We start from the raw sequence: 14,888 nt of genomic DNA, 5'->3' as shown, positions 1-14,888 counted from the left end.
CTCATGATTGTGAAGCGCTTTGGGTGTATGGCCATACACAATAAATGCGCTATATAAATACACATTAACTAACAGAGGAAATCGGTGCTCAAGCAGAGATTGACATGCTCGTAGGCTATTACATTAATGTGATCTCAACCTAATACTGCAACCACGAGATTTGTCAATGAAATAACGCCACATGTAGTGGTAGATCTGTGTAAAATGCCCAACAGAGTCTGCCGCCACAGCTGAAAAAATCCTAGAGGAAACACTGCACTGGTTTCCAACATTCTTCAAAATATATTGTTTTCTGTGTTTGTTTTAAAGGAAAAAGGTAAATGCTGCGTAAATTTCATTTTTGAGTGAACCATCTCTGTTTTCATACCTGGCTTTAAGGCTGGGCGATATGAGAAAAAAAAATGTAAAAATAGGATTTTTTTTATAAAGTTTGACCGATTGACGATTTCAATTTTTTTTTTTATAGTGTAACTAGTCAACTTAAAACATAACAACATGACTGAAGAAACATTCTCTTTATAAATAACTCTATTAAATAATTTTATTTAAATGTGTCTGAATATACATCAGGAGACATCAAATAGACTGTCAGCTCGGCTTTGACTTTGTCTTCTTCTGATTGAATGACAGGATGTAATGCTGCTGCCATTTTCTTAAAAAGATACAGTGGAAGAAAAGGTCTGAACATGGAAACTGTAAAGCCTAAGGGTGCTTTCACACCTAGACTTTTGTTTCAGAATCTGTCACACTTTCCCAGTTAGCGCGGTTTGTTTGGCACATTTGAAACCATTTGGATCCGCACCAAAACAATCGCTCCGAGATCGCTTGAATGAGGTGGTCTCAGCTCAACTGAAACTAACTCTGGAGCAAAGCGATTGTAGTGAGAAAGCAATATGATGCGAGCCCGGTTATATCACAGTGTATTATGGACATGTAATAGGCATACAGCTATATGAAGAGAGAATTATGAGTAGGGCAGGAGGTCATTCCAGACATCCCAAGTCTCCCGCAAATGCGCAGAGACTACCGGATGCCTGCAAATGAGTGATAATCTCCCAGAAATCGAGCGTCTCCCTCTTGGTCCTCAAATACGTCGCGCACCTTTCTCATCCCTCCCCACCGCATCCGTCCTTGCTCTTCAGACATGTCGCGCACACCCTGTCAAACACCAGTAAACCACTACCATCCCCTGACAGCTGAGCGGGACTCTGCAAAATAAACCGTGAAACTGACCAACGTGAGGAGAGTTTACTTACTTGTGACTTGTTTTAGCTCTTTTGATCCATTTAGAAACTTTGCCGTGTGAAAGCGAACCGCACCAAGAACACAGAGCAACAATGTAACAACTTTAATCCCTGTTTCAGAACAACTGAATCGATTCACAGGTGTGAAAGCACCCTTATTTAACCCAATGCGTGAAGCTGTGGACGTATAGCATGAGCAAAAACAAGCACCAGATGTTTGTCTAATATAACATTTTTTATTTATTCTGTTTTTCTTTTAAATACTGACCATTTGATGCGCTTTGCTCCACTCTCTGTATTACGCTGCCTGACTGCCTGCATGGGTTTCAACTAGGTCCGCTATTGACGTAATAGGGGCGGGTACTTTCACTTTTCACTGCTACAGCTGCTCACCTCTGCTCATGTTCAAACCAAACTAAGATTGGCGCCGTTTTTCACATGGCAGATTTTTACGTCCTTCATACATGTTAGGAGATCGAGTTTATAGACTTGATAAGGGAATTTGTCTTGACATAATCCACACAGACTGGACTTAGTCAAGCTAGAAGTCATGTAGGATTTTACCTGTTGCATTAGTCTGAATGTAAATCCCCTCGTCAGGCAGCGGTGGAGTAGCATGAGAGCGTGAACCAAAGCGCATCAAACGAAAGGTGTTAACAGTCTCTGTGTTCAGTCCATTACTACCATGATTGAAACCCAGACAGGCAGTCAGGCAGCGTAATACAGAGAGTGGACCAAAGCGCATTGGTGCAATTATAATGTATCTAATATTTTTATTTTTAAAAATCGTGAATTATCGATTTAATAAAAAATTTTATCGTCTTAAAACGTAAATTCGAATTAATCCAGAAAAAAAAATAGAAAGAATCGCCCAGCCCTACCTGGCTTGTATGGAACATTCATGTATGAGGATCTCAATAGCGACCAGGGGCGCCAGCAAATTTGGGCACAAATACTTAGTGATGTAACGATTCACTGTGAGCCGGTTGAAATTGTTACTGTACTATTATTATTTTTATTTTTTTTATTTGTTTTTAAAATAGCAATTTAGTTATGGCAGACAATATATTAAATTTAGCAAAATAATTGCAGCATTTAAGAAAAACAAAAGAGCTCTTCACCTTAAATTTCATTCATTCATTTTCTTGTCGGCTTAGTCTCTTTGTTAATCTAGGGTCGCCACACCGGAATGAACCGCCAACTTATCCAGCACATTTTTACTCAGTGGATGCCCTTCCAGTCGCAAACCATCTCTGGGAAATCACCTTAAATTTGTTTCAAATAATTTTGTAAAAAAACCATGAGATTAGTATCGTGAATTGTATCAAATTGTGGTGAGTTGAATCGTTACGTGACTGCAAATATTTGATGAAGGCCTCTCGAAAGAAAAAGTGAGAGCACTTGAGTGTAATCAGCACTTGAGTGAGTTCCTAGTCATCATTTCCTTCCTAATCATCATTACAACTGAAATCCAAGAAGTGCCTTTTCATCTCAAAATGTTGTGTAACTGCTGTTGCCAGTGCATTGCAAGAATGCTTTCTCAACATCTTCAGATCAAGCCAAAATAAGCTCACAGAGCAAACTTGTCAGTCAATCTTGACAGATAGAGCAACATAAACAGGTGCGCTCTGGCCAATAGGAGAGGTTTAACTGGCATGCATGACTTGAAGAAACATTTTGGTGCACTTTGACATGGTGAAAACAGAGAAGAAAACGCAACACCAGCCAAGCACTTCTGTTTTAATCAGAGCTGAAATCTTTTTACAAAGTGTTCGCATGCACACTTCTTAGGTTGATATGTGCAGTCATGAATCACAAGCCTCAAAACAGATTTAATTTTTGACATGAACATACTGGAAAAAACATACAGAGGCATTGGATTCATAAAGGGGACTTAGCTTTTGCCAGGTATAGGCCTTTAGTAAATTAGGGTTATAAATTACTGTTAAAAAAAAACAAAACAAAAAAAAAACACACATGGTTACACTGGTTAGGGCTGAACAATATATCGTTTGAGCATTGATATCCAATGTTTGCATCCACAAAAGTCCCATCGCAGGATTGCATTATTTATAGAAGAATAAAATATCAAGATATTATTAAATATTATGATGGCACAATATACTGATGACCATGTTATTTGAATGTCAATGTCAATTTTATTTATATAGCACTATTATACACAACCAAAGGTTGACCAATGTGCTGAATAATAAAAATCAAAAAAGAAAAAATATAAAATTTTAGCTTAAACAAACAATTCTCACTAATAGTTATTATAGCTAAAAACAAACAATTCTCACTGATAAAATGCCAAATCAAAAAGGTAATTTTTCAAGCTAGATTTAAAAACAGACAGAGATCATAGAGACCTAATACAGAGGGGCAGAGCATTCCACAAAGTAGGACGAGCTACTGCGAAAGCCCGCTCACCCCTGCATTTCAGCCTCGACTTTGTAATGAATAATAGTCTCTGGTTAGATGACAGAAGAGCCCGACCAGGCTGATCTTCAGTTAACAGGTCTGACAGATAGAAAGGAGCTAGGCCATTTAGAGATTTAAAAACCAGGAAAAGAATTTTATAAGTGGCAGGAACCAGAAAGAAGAGCTTTCTACTAAACCTGCAATGGCAGTTTTTGTTTCTACCAAGAAACACTGCCCTCTAAATTGTGTATTTAACTAAGATTTTTTGATTAAATTTCTCCTGGTTTGACTGTTCTTCAATTCACAACACATAGAATGAATGAATGAATGAATGAATGAATGAATGAATGAATTAATTAATTAATTAATTAATTAAAAAAACATTTTTTTATATCTGTTGGACAATACAAAACAAAGTAGGAAAATATTTTATTTTGCGATGTGTTTATTCAGCCCAACAGTTCAGCAGGATACAGAAGAGCTGGTTTAGATTTAATTAATTCATTCATTCATTCATTCATTCATTAAATCTATACTAAATCTTCTGTATCCAGAACTGTTGGGCTGAATAAATAAACATATTTTGTATTGTCCAACAAATATATAAAAAAAAATTTAATAAGTTGCATAAGTAAAAATTATTGTCTTGTTTTCAAAAAATAAATAAATAAGATTTTCCTTAAAACAAGCAAAATAATCTGCCAGTGGCATAAAAAAATTACTGTTGCTAGAATATATTCCTCATTTTAAGTAAAAACTAACTTAATTTTGACTTGTTTTCAGAAAAAAAAAAGACAATTGTTTTTACTTGTCTAGAAAATGCTGCTTGATTCAGATACTAAGATAAGAAGATTTAGATACTAAAAACAAGACAATAAGTAGCTCTAAAATGTCCCACAGTGGATTGAAGCTCTTGCAGAGATTGAGAATTGAGATGTGTACACAAACAAACACCCCATGGGGCTGAAGAACAGAGCCGTTTACAGACTCCAGCGGGAGATTCAGACATCAGTAAGCTACTAGTAAGTGTCACGGGTGATAACTTTCACCCACACACGCTTCTGAAACAGGAAGAAAAGTCTGAAACCCACTATTTGCACATACCTCACCTCATCTCGCCTTTCTCCAACATCTTCCTCTCATCTTGCATCATGCTTGCTTTATTTCCCCAAACATTGTGCTTCTCTGTTTCCACTCAAGCACACGCAGTGCAAAAAATCTGTTAATTTACCGGTTTTCATTTATTTATGGTTGTGAATTGCATTATGGGATGTTGATCTCAGCTCTGTCGACTTTTGACGTTGAAAATTCAACTCCACAGTTTAACATAGTGTCTTTTATTAACATTTTAGTTTGAAAAAAAATGTATAAGAATCAGAATCAGTTTTATTGCCAAGTGTGCTTCTCTCTCTCTCTCACACACACACACACACACACACACACACACACACACACACACACACACACACACACACACACACACACACACACACACACACACACACACACACACACACACACACACACACACACACACACACACACACACACACACACACACACACACACACACGGAATTTGTTTTGGCTACAGAAGCTTCCAGTGTACATAAAGTGACAAGTGACAACACAAAATAAATATGAGAAAAAAAGACGATAAACATTAAACAGATGCAGTTAGTCACGAAATAATATATTGAGAAATAAGCATGTTAAATAACAGAAAATGTTTAGGCAGTTTAATACAAAGTTTTTGTATCATAATATATAACACTAACCCAGAAAATATAGCACAAAATGTAAACAAAAAAAAATTTTTTGAACTTTTTAAGCTTAAAAAGTTGTTGGAAGAAAGATCAAGCTCCCATAATGCAATTCAAAAGTAGAAATAAATGGGGAAACTTAAAATATGAATCATAAAATACAGAAAACTGATCATTTATGGATTTTTTTACAGTGTAGGGCTGGACGATATGACAAAAATGTCATTTCACAATACAAGTCATCTCATATCCTGATGACGATATTTATCATGATATAGTAGCATTTCTGTAAATACTATCAATTGATTGTTTTTAATAAAACACAGTGCTTAGCATTATTGAGTACACCCTCTTTTGAAAAATGTGTATTTTTATTCATTTCTTAGTAAAGCCAATAAATAGGCAATATTAGTCAAAATTGTTTTATTAAACAGATATATCTATTAAAAGTTTGGTCACTGAAAATCTTTAGGAATGGAAAGATAAAACATTTAAAATAACCCACAAGATTTATTTTAATTTTATTTTTTTAATATTTTAAAGCATTCATTTAGAAATTTACTCATGAGCATACGAGAAAAAAATTTTTTTTTTAGAAATAAATAAATTAATAAAGCAAAACTCCTTTTCAAAAATCAATGATTTCAGGTTTGGCGTAAAAAAAGAAGCAAATTTTACTAATTAAAATCCTAAATGTAAACATTAAACTTTCAATACGTTAAGTGCATTATAAAAAAATATTAAGTATATTCTATTAATACACCAAGTTCAATAAACTTACGTTTTAAGAAACCCCACTAATTAAAAGTTTAAGTACAAGCTACAAACGCATCACTCATTCATTTTCCTTCAGCTTAGTCCCATATTTATCTGAGGTCACCACAGCGGAATGAACCGACAACTATTCCAGCATTTGATTTATACAGCGAGTCCACTCATACACTATGGCCAATTTAGTTTATTCAATTCACCTACACTACAAAAAATAAAAAATAAATCTGTTTGCCTTATATTTTTAAGCTCAATCAAATTAACCTCACGAGTCCATTGAACTTATATTGTGTTAAACTGACTTAAAACCTAAAAACTAAAGTTACAACACAATTAACTTGATTAAATCGTATAACATATAATTTTTTTTAAAGTATATAGTGCATGTGCTTGGACCATGGGGGAAAACCGAAGCACACGGAGGAAACCGACGCCAACACAGGGAGAACATGCAAACACAGAAATGCCAGCTGGCCCAGCCAGGACTCAAACCAGCAACCTTCTTGCTGTGAGGCCACAGTGCTAACCACTGAGCCGCCATGCCAACACACAAAAACCAAGTTCAACAAAACAAAATACGTATATTTTTAGGAGACACCGTTACTTAATAGTTTAAGTAAACACTACAAAGGCATCATGTCCAATAAACTTAAATATGTACGTTTTGAGAGACCCCATTACTCAAAATGATATGTACAAGCTACAAATGCAACAAGTTCAATAAACTTGCATTTTAGGAGACCCCATTACACAAAAGCTTCAGTCAAATAAACTTAAATATGCAAGTTTTTTGAGATTAAACTGAGGGAATAAGTTTCCTCAATCTGATGAGTTCATATTGTGCTTATTTAAATTATGTAAAAGTATTACTGTTAAACAAGCATTTTCTGACACTACGAAATTCACAGCAATATGAAATGACAACACTTTTTATTTTGTCCACACAATATATTTTGTCATATTCCACAGCCCTACTCAAGCACTGACAGCAACAATCATGTCATGCATAATCCCACACTAATAGCCACAGCAATAATCACAATAACAACTCGCTCGGAAAGCAAAACATGATTTAATAAACCATATTATGGCCACCTCTAATCAGGCAGAATGAAAATAACACTCCATCCTAAGCATTTAATTGCACAGGTGCTGTTTGTGGGTCAGTATTCGCACTGTAACCATCAATACATAAGGCGCCTAATTGACACCGTTTGCTAAGGTGTAATTCAATGGCAAGCTTAGGTTACCATAGTCCTCGTCTCAGACATTCTGATGCATGCATGCATCCGCACTAAAACAAAAAGATCTGATTGGCTGATGCCGCTGCACAGCTGTCTGGTGCCCCATTGGTCACTTCATATGTCAGTCTGATTGGTTTATTTTAGAATAAACTGCAAACTGGACCAGATATTCTGCTGATATTGTGTTTTGATGACTGTGCGGTCTCAAATTAGCTGCGTGTAGAGATTGAGCAACTCGGACACAGTGTGACAAAATCCAAAACGATTATATACACTGGTAAATAAATGTAGTAGCATGAGAAGAGAAGGAAACCCTCTTGGGCAGAGGGTAATTAAAAGTCTCTAGAGTCTGATGGGGTCACCGCACACTAACAAGATGCCAGAATGAAGTCTTTATCACATTAAACATGCACTTTGGACACAATTGAAAATATTAAAGTGTGGTCTGTATATATATTTTGCCGATCTAAGCGCTTTTTATAATAATATGCACACATGCTACTTTTATAAAAAGCAATTCTCTTCTCGCAGTTTATTCATACTGTAAATGATACAGAAAAAAAACATAATATATGAATTATATGGGTCAAAGACAAGATATCATTGTCGACATCAAATTAAGTCTACAAATTTTATATAAATTTTCACTGTAACCGTCAAAGAAATTTTTTTATTTAATAGCTATTTTTAGCAACATATTTTAAATACTGCATCAAAAATATGGTGTATAATTATTTAAATGTTAATAATTATTGAAATAATGTATTTAAATAATGTTTGTTAACAAAAAATATTAATAAATGTATAAGCAAAATCCTGTGTTAACAAAACAAAAAATATGGAAAATGTAAAAGTATTTTATTGCAGTTCAAAATTATTAAATAAAAGGTGGCTCCAATCGGGCCAGTAATGATCCTGTCTATTGTCCCAATATATATATATATATATATATATATATATATATATATATATATATATATATATATATACACACACACATATACACATATATATATATACATATATTGTCTATTGTTCACAGTCCATTAAATAATGCTAATGTTGATTTGAATTCATACTCGCATGTGATTTCAGAATATTCAAGTACCATGGATGATGCAGGGAGCATGTCACATGTAGTCACTAAATGAATGTGCGAATAAATAACCAAGTTTACCTCAATCAGGTAATGCACATGCATACTGTTTACGATGCTACTGTTTATGAAGCAAAAATAATATGAAGAATTTATGACATTGTATAACTTCCCTTTGCCAGCTAAATCCTTCAACTGTGTTATAAAGAGTTTGTCACAAAGTTATGTGCATTTATTTAAAACGTTTCTTTACTTTAATGAGAGGGAAACAATTATGCCTAAACTTTTTTTGGATGGAGTGTCTTTTTTTGATAAAAAATGTGACAACAGACATGTCAGACGATTGTTACATTACTCTGTATATACCACCCCAAGATGTAAATTTTTTTTGGACCAACTTCTCTGACTGCATTCAATGGAAGAGAGCATGGTTATTACCTGAAAAATTCAGCATATCCAATAAAATAAGAGAGATACATTTTAAGATCTTGCATAATGTTTGTCCTACAAATTCCCAAATTGCTAATTATTTTGATATGTCTAATTTGTGTACTTTCTGCAATACACACGAAGAGACTTTATTTCACTTATTCTATAGTTGCACTCACATTAAACATCTTTGGAATGACATTACTTTTTATTTATCATCCATTTTTAAACATGATTTAAATTTGTCTATAAAAGATATATTTCTGTGTTTCTCGGATAATGATCATGCTCTCGATCTTATTGTAAATTTTTTTGTGTTACACTGTAAATTTTTTATACACAAAAATAAGTTTATAAAAACAATACCTGTTTTTAATACTTTCCTTGTTGAAATTTCGTATAATATTGAATCTCTTAAGCTTATTAATAATAATAAGAAGAATAAGTTTCTTAAAGCTTATGACAATCTTTTTTATTAATGTTTGAGGCTGTGTAATTTTTTTTTCCTCTCTGTCTTTCTTATTTTTTGTTATTGTATTTTTTCAATGCAGTGATGTTATTATTCTTGTATTCAATAAAAAAAAAATGAAGCAAAAATACATCAAAATGAACACACTCACCCAGCTTCATCAAGGAGGCCAGCAGCACCCATAGTGAAATCTCAAACGGCAGTCGAACGTGTTCATAATCAAACGACAACACCGGGAAGGCTCTCCGGGACTGATTACCGTGACCAGCGCTTTCGTGATCACCGACCCCACTATGAGAACTCTCTTTACCGTTGCTCGCGGCCGGGGAGCTGGCGGCCACCAAACTCCCCAACAAGAGCCCCAAAGCCACGATAAACACCTTGAGCTCCATGATAAGTTTCAGAAGATGCGAGAAGTCGATATGCAAAGGCTCCTATTATCTGTGCAGGGCTGCTAGTGCTGTTGTGAAGTTTGTTTTTAAACTATTTAACGAGTCCTGGAGCATTTTCTGAAGAGGAATGTAAGAAGAGATCCTATGGTTCCTGCTTCCTGGTGATCAACACCCTCTCCAGGTGAAGACGAACCAGGAAATGCGCACAGGTGTGTGCGGGTATACCTGCTTATACGCTAGGACCACCATACATGTACTTTAAATATAGATATGTTCAGATAGATGCTGTTAGAAGCCTCCTTTATGTAAACTGGTGGTGTTTTCTTCCTCGAAAATCACCATCATCCTCCTCTCCAGGTGAAGATGAAACAATAAACACGCACAGGTATATAGATGTGTGTGTGTATACCTGCATAAACCACTATACAGGTGTATATATCCTCAGGTAAATGCTGTTAGAATGTTCCTTCAACTAAACTGATGGTATTTTCTTCCTCCAAAATCACCATCATCCTTTCTGTGTGAAGATGAACCGGTGCATAAACACAGGTATGTATATATGTGTGTGTGTATACCTGCATAAACCACTATACAGGTATATATGTTCGGATAAATGCTGTTAGAAAGCTCCTTCAACTAAACTGACGGTGTTTTTCTTCCTCCCTGCTCATCATCCTCATCACCTTCAGCCCTACGGGGAAAAGGACACTCAATGACAGCTCCAAAACACTCCCGATCGATCCGGTTTGAAACCTCCACTCATGTTTTCTGCATACTCGTGTTGTCTTCCACTGATAACCGGAGATCTCGCTGTCCTGCCCTGATCCGGGTGACAGGAAAAGTCGGTTGAAGAACTACGGATGATGTTGCTGAATTGGCGGCAGCGTCAGGCGAGATCTTCGGCGCTTTTTGAAGAAGTTTCCCGGTGTCCTTTAGCGCTTTGACTGCTCTTTTCACACACACCGAGTCTCTTGTCCATGTCTGCAGTGCGTGATGCGGGACGAATATACGTAGAGCCGTGAAAACACACCCTTTGGGGAGATTTTGAATGATGAGTGGAGGGGAGGAGCCTCTTTCTTGGACTGCAGCGGCATCCAGTGGAGAGGAGGGTCGCTGCGGGTCTTGCGGTCAGGGTTGCCAAGTAACGCGTCATTCGCCATATGGGTATTGTTCCTTATTTATTTATTTATTTATTTATTTATTTATTTATTTATTTATTCATTTATTTTCCAGTAATGCGTCATTAAGTCATATGGGTATTCTTATTTATTTTATTTTATTTTATTTTCCAGTAACGCGTCATTATGCCATATGGATATTCTATTTATTTATTTATTTATTTAATTAATTAATTTATTTTATTTTCCAGTAACGCGTCATTATGCCATATGGATATTCTTATTTATTTATTTATTTAATTAATTAATTAATTTTATTTTCCAGTAACGCGTCATAATGCCATATGGATATTCTTATTTATTTATTTATTTAATTATTTATTTATTTATTTTCCAGTAATGTGTCATTACGTCATATGGGTATTCTTATTTATTTTATTTTATTTTATTTCATTTTATTTTCCAGTAATGCGTCATTATGCCATATGGATATTCTTATGTATTTATTTATTTATTTATTTCATTTTATTTTCCAGTAACGTGTCATTATGCCATATGGATATTCTTATTTATTTGTTTATTAATTAATTAATGAATTTATTTATTTGTTTGTTTATTTATTTATTTATTTTCCAGTTATGCGTCATTACGTCATATGGGTATTCTTATTTATTTGTTTGTTTATTTACTTATTTATTTATTTATTTATTTATTTATTTATTTATATTCCAGTAATGTGTCATTACGTCATATGGGTTTTCTTATTTATGTATTTTATTTTATTTTATTTCATTTTATTTTATTTTATTTCATTTTATTTTCCAGTAACGTGTCATTATGCCATATGGATATTCTTATTTATTTATTTATTTATTTATTTTCCAGTAATGCGTCATTACGTCAAATGGGTATTCTTATTAATTAATTAATTAATTAATTTATTTATTTATTAATACAATTTTTTATTTAGTTTTCCAGTAATGCGTTTTTCTGCATTATGGAGATTTTTTTTTTTCCTGTAAAACAGACTAAGGAATAAAGTACACTAAAAAGGTTATTTATTTAACCCAGTCGTTGATGTTAAACATATTTGGTGCTTTGTTGTGTTATTTTTTAACCTTAATTAGGTTATTTATTAATAACTCAACCAGTTGGGTTAAATATTTGGTGCTTTGTTGAGTTATTTTTTAACCTTTATTAGGTTATTTATTACTCAACCAGTTGGGTTACAATATTGAATGAATGAATAAACTTGGGTCCATTCGTGTGTGTGCGCTATTGCGTACAAGTTTTTTATATTCATAACCACCTCAGATGATATTGGGGGTCGCAGGGTAAAGTTTGAGAAACCGCTGAGTGTAGTTGAGCAATACTAACAATATATTGCTTAAGGGGCCTAATATTATTGACCTTGAATTAAAACAGCTTTTATTCTAGCTAAAATAAAACAAATAAGACTTTCTCCAGAAGAAAAAAATATTGTAGAAAATACAGTGAAAAATTCCTGAATCTGTTAAACATAATTTGGGAAACATTAAAAAAACAAAACAAAATTCACAGGAGGGCGAATAATTCTGTCTTCAACAGTATTTATTATTGTTAATTTGGAACTATACCACATCTATTTTTATTTCCAGACTCGTAAATCTCACATAGATCTGGCAACCCTGCTTGCATCCTTGACATGATGATTTAGTTTAGCTGCTTATTATTTGTTAGTAAGGTAGCTGGGTTTAGGTATTGAGTGGGATCAGAGATTTAATATAAGATCATACTTTGTAAGTGATAATACACATTCAATATATTAACAATAGGCAGGTGATAATCCAGTAGATGGTGTGAATCTAAAGTGCTACCATTAAATCACATGCAATCATACAAATGATGACAATACGTAAAATAGTCCTAACATTGGACTACATATTTCACAATGTATATGAGTTCTGATATTGCTTGTAAATCTTGCGTAGATCTGGCAACCCTGCTCGCCTTGACAGGATGATTCAGTCAATTCAGCGAACTCGTGTTATTGTTCACTTTTAATCCACACTTGGTCATACGACATCCATTGTTCTGCTTTCCAGTCATTGTGTTTCTTTCCACATTTTGTCCCATCTCTCCTGCAGTTTGAAACACTCAGATCTGCTCAGTGTCCTTCATTCACAGCTGAAGGACTCAATACAGATCCAAAAACTGCAATGCAGCTCGGCACACGGCCAAAATCCTGCATCTCCTGTCCAAATTACTGTTATTCAATGTCAGAAGTGTTTTTAAATGAACAAACATCCACCAACTAGTAGTTTAGTAATCCTCCTGTTGACTTCTAAAGCAACTTTCTACACCAGTAAACAGCTTAGATGACAGTAATCATGAGGTCAGATGACTCAGATATATTTTTTTAGGCTTCATTAAAGTATTATGACCCAAACCAAACCAACCAATCACAACACACACACTTCAATTGGAAGAAAATATCTATATGTGGAAAAATGGACAAAGATACATGGCTGTAAACTTAACTTAACTGAAGCACTATGACATGACCAAATTAAAAACTTATCTATTATCTATTACGTGCAACTGCAGCAGAAATAATTAACATTAATTTAACATTATGTTTAGTTTTTAAACAAAACTCGCTGCATTCAGAATACTTTCTATATTGCATTTACAAAAGATTCACTCATAACAGATCCTTTGAATCAATGAATCATTTAAATACATGAGTTATTTTCTAGAAATTCACTCTGAACAAATAATTTGTTATATTATTATTTAATAATAATATTATATAAATATTATATAATCACTATTATATAAATAGTGAATTGTTTACTGGAGATTCACTTGTAACAGATAGTTTGAATCAGTGAATCATGTAATGCAGACTATAGCTGCGTCCCAAATCGCATACTTATGCACTATTTTATGCCATTTTGTAGTATAAATAGTGTAAGTAGTGTGTTCACATTGAAAACTCTCAAAATAATAAGTGCACTTTAATTACCCGGATGATGCACTCATTCAGCCCCTAAAATGAAGTGTGTAATGATGGACACTTCACGCACTCAACGACCGCAGGTTTGCTTACGTAGCGGAAGGGGCGGAGCTATCTGACGCACATGTTGAATAACTTTATTTATTTTGGATGGTGAAAGCAAAATTCTCCTACAAGAGTGATTATAGCGCCTCCTGATGGTGAATGCGGTTATACTCACGGCAGGTATTATTTGATAATTCGGTCGTTTATTTCATTGATTTGGCAACAGTCAAACGTCATCAGGGAAACGGTTTGAATTTCCGCTTAGTAAAAAAACATTAGTGTGCCATTTGGGACAACACTACATACATATACTATCCTGTTGAGTGTGTAAGTGCATAAGTACATAGTGCATGAGTGCATAGTGTAGTGTGCCATTTGGGACACAGCTTAACTCTGAATAAATCATTTGAATCAGTGAACTATTTTCTTGAGATTCACTCTAAACAAATAATTTAAATAATAATGTTATTATCTGGAGGGTCACTCTGAACATATCATTTGAATCAGTGAATCATTTACTGGAAACTCACTCTAAACAAATCATTTGAATAAGTAAGTTATTTTCTGGAGATTCACTCTAAATAAATCATTTGAATCAGTGAATCATTTACTGAAGATTCACTCGTAACAGTTCGTTTTAATCAGTGAATCATTTAATGCAGACCCACTAAATAAATCATTTGACTCAGTGAACTATTTACATGGGGCGATGCAGTGGCGCAATAGGTAGTGCTGTCACCTCACAGCAAAAAGGTCGCTGGGTTGCTGGTTTGAGCCTCGGCTCAGTTGCCGTTTCTGTGTGGAGTTTGCATGTTCTCCCTGCGTTCGCATAGGTTTCTTTGGGGTGCTCCGGTTTCCCCCACAGTCCAAAGACATACGGTACAGGTGAATTGGGT

General features: G+C 34.4%; 1 protein-coding gene across 3 annotated transcripts in view; it reads right to left on the bottom strand.

Moving 5' to 3' along the window:
* The window catches only part of slc9a1a (solute carrier family 9 member A1a), a 407,815-nt gene extending 396,964 nt beyond the window's left edge, over positions 1-10,851 (bottom strand). For all 3 annotated transcript variants that reach the window (XR_015512082.1, XR_015512081.1, XM_087288024.1), the window contains exon 1: positions 9,591-10,851. Coding sequence is in view for 1 of the 3 variants with exons in the window: in XM_087288024.1 (XP_087144150.1) it covers positions 9,591-9,831 (241 nt within the window). In the remaining 2 variants the exon portion in view is untranslated. The remainder of the gene's footprint in view (positions 1-9,590) is intronic.
* Between the last annotated feature and the right edge of the window lie 4,037 nt (positions 10,852-14,888).

Source organism: Danio rerio, chromosome 16 (genome assembly GCF_052040795.2).
Source record: "Danio rerio strain M-AB ecotype USA chromosome 16, GRCz13ab, whole genome shotgun sequence".
Classification (NCBI taxonomy): Eukaryota; Metazoa; Chordata; class Actinopteri; order Cypriniformes; family Danionidae; genus Danio; species Danio rerio.
This window is presented reverse-complemented; position numbering and strand designations above follow the sequence as displayed.